We start from the raw sequence: 5,805 nt of genomic DNA, 5'->3' as shown, positions 1-5,805 counted from the left end.
TTTAACTGTAGCCCCCCCCCCCTTTTTTTTATGAGTCATTTTTAACAAGTTAAAACTCGATTTAGGTCTATTAAAGTAAGAATTTTGAATGTTATACTTGCGAATCGTTGTTCCATTCGTCAGACTATTCTGAGTTTCTGAGTGAGATTGACGTTGAGTGAAATATTAATGAGAAGTGAAAAATGGAATTAATAATTGATTTTACTGGTTTTGTAATACCAGATGGTGTTTTTGTTGTTAAGGAGATATGTGTTATAAGCGTTCGTAATGAATTCTCTACGAACAATGTGTATGATTGTGAGCATTATGTGTTTAAACCACCTGACAAATACATTGATGCATTGATCATGCGTGAAAGTCAAGATCAATTCGGATATAAACATGGCATTTTATGGGATTATGGCGCATCACCATATGAACTCTTTGAACAAAAACTCAAGAGTTGGGTGCAAAATTCTCATTATTTTTATGTTCTCGGTGCTCAGAAGCAAAAGTGGTTGGAAACTTTAATTGAAAATGCTGTTCCAGTTATCGATATGGAGCAAATGAGATTTTATTCACCTGACAATGTAGAAGATTTTGCCAAGGTGCGATGTCCAATTCGAGAGTTTCATTCCAAAAGACGACAGTTCGCATGCGCATTTCAAAATGCACAACAACTCAAGCATTAGTTTATGGAATACTGGGGTGTGAAACCATCTTATGAAAAATCCATACAAATATTTTATCAACTAGCTGATCTTCGCAAAATGGATCCTGTTGACATTGCTTGCCTGGATGATCATTTTATACTGAGATTTGTCAAGGATCAAATTTGTCATGTTTGGCACAAGTTATCAATTGATTTACAAAATAATGAAAAAATTATAGATTATAAATTTTGTGTTAAACATCATAAAGGAGGATGTGTAGACTGGGACATATGTGGAATTTATATGTATCCATATCAAAAAGATTGTCATACCTGTAATTCTAATAAATAAACATCTCTAACTTAAACATTTTTTTAACATGTGTTATTTTAGGTTATGTTTCATCTTAATCTTATAATTATTCTATAATTATAGAGTATTTTGAAAATAATGAGTAATTTAAGCATTTTTTAAAAAATTATTTCTTTTTTATTGAAAAAAGTTTTTTAATTAGTACAGGTTCTATAACTTTACTTGTATTTCTAATTCTTTCTCTGAACCTCTCTCTGTCTCTCGCAGCTTCTTCCCATTTTCCACGTCTAGCATCGTGATATGCGAAGGCCCATACATGCATCTGATGCACAGTTGGTGTCAAATTGAATTTCACAGTCATTATTTTATATTACATTAATTTTCGCACAGTGTTGCTTATAGGCTTATATTCAACAATACGATCATGAATGATCAAACAATACGCAGTTGTATTGGCTGGAAATGGAACTAACGATTCAAATTCCAATCTAATATCTACTGGTCCAGATTTAATAGCCTCGTTTTGCTTAGAGCAGTCGATGACACAAAGTGGTGCTTCTTGTAAAAAGTTCTTCTTCGTCAATATCGGTTCTGCTTCTTTATTGTAGTATGATGTTTGGAAGTTCGTATACATATCATATAATAAAGCATACTGATTGCTATTTATATCCAAGTTTAAATCCTCATAAGGATAACTTTGAGAATTCAAAAATAGCTTAATGTTTCGAATATTGCAGTGATCAAATTTACTAGAATTTTTTCTAGCATCATTCTTTCTTGCTGTTTGGAATCCAAGAACCACACATCGTGGTTTCTCCAGCTGTGTTGAAGTTTTGACAACCCAAATTTGTCTTGAAGTTGCAGGTAACAATGGATATTCATATAATTCCCAGGTTCTGAAACTTATTGGAATAGCTGGATCACCAGTAATATAATTCAGTGCTTGAATTTTTTCTTTGTCAGACAGTGTAATATATGGCATAATCCATTCAATTTTTTGAAGAGTAACTTTCACATTTTCTGCAGCTGCGTTTGTTTGTATATAAGCATTTATATCAGTATTAGCTATTGTAAGAATGATTTCAAGCTGAACATTCATTAGAATTTTTAGATAATCTTCTGCGAAACCACACAATATATTCAGTGGAATTGATAAATCAAAGTATCCAGCTTCATTGATGATTTTGGTCTCGTCATTTGTATACCAACCAGCATTTTCCAAAGTGCTCAATTGATTAGGACTAAAAGACAAATACCCTTTCATTGTACTGGTAATACCAACATTGGTATTTCGATCAATTTCTACACCATTCATCAATAATCGAATTTCCTTGATCATATGGCCAATACTCATATTTACAAGTGTTGTAGTGTCAGCAACAGCAGTGTTGTCATCTTTCGTAAATTTGCCAATCACATGTAGAGTGCTTTTGCTTGGAAGTATGCACAAATTCTGATTCAGCATGGTAATACGAACTTCATCATTGTTGTTCAGTATAGATGAAGCATATGGTTGATGAGCATGTGACTCATAATGCGCAATTGACTCATCAAAAATTATGGGTTGTTGAATATTTAGGATTTCCGCCATTTGTCTTCTATTATACCCTACTTGTCACCTTTTTCTGTACCGATGTATTTTGAAGATCCAACTATCTTTTCAGACTTTGTGGTATTATTATCCTTACAAAAATCTTTACCGTATTTATACTGTTCACTTGTCAAATATTTATTTAAACTTTTACTGATTGGATTTTTTGACATTACTCAGAGATAACTTGCTTTCGCCGGGGTATTATACAGTGTAAACAACAAAAATTTACTTTTATTTTTTTAATTTTCCACGTAATTTTAATCCGAGATTCTTTAGGAACTCTACGTTCTGACGTGTCAATACCCTGTGAGGTATTCTTTGACTGATGCTCCTCATCCATGTTGATTTGTTTTTATACCCAGAACCAATCTTTGTATCATAAACTATACCCATTATTACATAGTTTTTATATGTAATCTGATAGTAATAGTTTCACCTCTGAAGTTCACTGATTTGCCGTCTTAATCAACTATCTGCAACCTTATATTGTGTATGGCGTTCGCAACAACTGGAAGGTAAATGACATGTGTTGGCACTTCCACAATCTTAAATCCTGGTGGCACACCTGGAAAAAATTCATGAATTGTGTGCACTTTCTTTTCATTTATATACGCGCCTGATGTCATATTGCACTCAACTCTCAGGGCATTTAGTTTTAGTATAGACACAGGTAAATCCGATGAATGAGTTTTTTGAGGCTCAAGTAGACGTCTTGCAAATCCTAGTAGTTGACCAATAGAATCTTCAGGTCTAAAATCAACAAACTGATCACATTTAATCTCACTTTTTAGTTCATTATTATTGGCTTGGATATTGATACTGATTTTGGGTAATGATTTTCGTAAGTATTTATCAATATCTGTAATTTCATAACTACCTGTTGGTATTGTTATAACTTTATTCTCAACAGTATTATCACTAATTATCACATCGAAATTATTTGTTACTTCATTACTTTCAACAAACTCATTATTACCTTTTGTAATTATTGCAACATCTCTCTTAGTTTTTTCTGAATTTTTATTAACAACATTGTCCTTTGGATAAGTCACATAAAATTTATTCGAGCCAATATCTATATTAGGTATTGAATTGAATGTCAGCAACTCAACAAGTCCTAAAACATAATTTTTAGTTGGTGATAATTCAATTGGAGGGAAATAATTAGCCTCCAGCACTGAAGATGATCCTGTTAACGTTAACGTAAATGACTCAGCCATGTCTGATGGATGAAACTTGAGTTGCTTTAATTTATACTTGCTTAGTTAAGAATTTAAGACATAAATGTCCGCACATAATTGAATCAAAATCTTGATATCTTTCATGATTATATTTTACGCTACCAACATCGAGATAGTCCATAAGGTCTTGTGGTGGTTGTAAATTACCAAAACTATCAAAATAAACAACATGATTTCCATTTTTTTTGTATGACACCCAGTGAGTACCAGGTCCATCTTTATCATCTAGGTTTACAATTGCTGATTCATTTTTTCTAGGTCCTGATTTTGGTAAGTCATTTCTCATAAAAACTCCACGGAAATTTGGAATCTTCAAAACCTTAGCATATTTCAGTATATCGATATTTGTTAGTGCTCGATATGGTAGCTCTACATGTTTTTTGTCATCTTTTTACATCCTCTACCCACAGCATAAGACTTAAGATATAATCACATACCACGTTTGTATGGTCTCAAGTATGAACCTTTACCCATGACTATCTCTTCTATCTTTGTGTTATGACGTTTGAATTCTTCTAATTGTTTTCTAGCAGCATTGGCATCATTGACACTTTTTGCAATTCCAGCTGCACCACCAGCGAGAGACCCAATAGCAGAAAGCCCCGCAAAAATGGGGATCAGAAATGGAAGTACTCCTCCTATTTTCGATGGGAGTGGTAAAATACGCGGTGATTTGATATTTTTCTTACCACCAGACTCTTTCACCGCATCACGTGCTCCTTTGAGTGCTGATTTTACGGGATCCCCACCTGCTTTCATGGATTGTTTAGCAGCTTTAAAAATTTTCGACAGTGTTACTTGTCGTTTCTTAATCATTTTTTTCTTTGTATTAGTTTTTTTTCTACCAATTTTTGGTTTTTTGCTGGTTTTTTTGAGACCCATTCCAAATCGTCTCTTTACCTTCATTATTTTATTTATACTCCATGCAGCAACTTTTTCTCCAATACTAGCATCTGCTGCTTTAAATCTTTGCCAGGCTTTATCTGCTAGTACTTTATCAACCTCGTGACGTACTTCTAAATTATCTCGATTCTGAGAATATGCGATATCGTGTTCTTTACACGCTGCGTCTAAAGGATTAATTCCAGGATCTCCACGAGCTAATCGTTTGACTAGCTTTGTGCCAGGTCCACAATACTGATAACCTGGGATATGAAGTTCAACCGGTAGCTTGTTGATAAGACTGTTTATAAAGCCTTTGCCACACTTTCGCTTCTTAATGGTATAACAACTGATCCTTCTGTTTTATAAAAGCCGATATTTATACCTGATCGGTGAAGTCGATGTCACAACTTTGAAACATGAACTTCAAAGAACAGCAAGCAAAGTTACCGGTGATCAACTTTGATCAAATTGTGCTAGGCACAGGTGTGAAAAACACTAAAAGACATGGTTCTCTATTACCAAATAGTGTACGTGCAGTGTTTTGTGGACCATCGAATTGTGGTAAAACAAATGCCCTGCTGTCTCTCATTACGCATCCAAACGGTTTGAGATTTAACAATATATATCTTTATTCAAAGTCTCTGAATCAACCAAAATACAAGTTTTTGGCATCTCTGTTAAAACCGATTAAAGATATTGAATTTTATGCCTTTGATGAGCATGAAGCTGTAGTAAAACCTGAGGATGCTAAGCCTAATTCATTGATGATATTTGATGATGTGGCGTGCGAAAAACAAGATCACATTAGAGCTTACTTTTGCATGGGCCGGCATAAAGATGTAGATAGTTTTTATCTATGTCAAACTTATACACGTATACCTAAACATTTAATTCGGGATAATGTGAATTTTCTGGTGTTATTTTGTCAAGATGAAATGAATTTGAGACATGTTTATGATGATCATGTAAATACTGATATGTCATATAATTCATTTAAAGATTTGTGCTCAGCATGCTGGAACGATGGGAAGTATGGTTTTGTAGTAATTGATAAAGACAGTGAATTAAATAGAGGAAGGTACAGGAAAGGTTTTGACTATTTCATTAGTATAAATTGACCTGTACTCAATCAATTACACAT

General features: G+C 33.6%; 1 protein-coding gene across 1 annotated transcript; it reads right to left on the bottom strand.

The window, feature by feature from the left end:
* Window positions 1-1,314: 1,314 nt before the first annotated feature.
* Window positions 1,315-2,535, bottom strand: LOC123273766. The gene has a single exon (XM_044741243.1). It carries the CDS (start codon window positions 2,533-2,535, stop codon window positions 1,315-1,317), a length of 1,221 nt encoding a protein of 406 aa, XP_044597178.1.
* Window positions 2,536-5,805: the final 3,270 nt, after the last annotated feature.

The sequence above is a fragment of the Cotesia glomerata genome, unplaced genomic scaffold (assembly GCF_020080835.1).
Source record: "Cotesia glomerata isolate CgM1 unplaced genomic scaffold, MPM_Cglom_v2.3 scaffold_13, whole genome shotgun sequence".
NCBI lineage: Eukaryota > Metazoa > Arthropoda > Insecta > Hymenoptera > Braconidae > Cotesia > Cotesia glomerata.
This window is presented reverse-complemented; position numbering and strand designations above follow the sequence as displayed.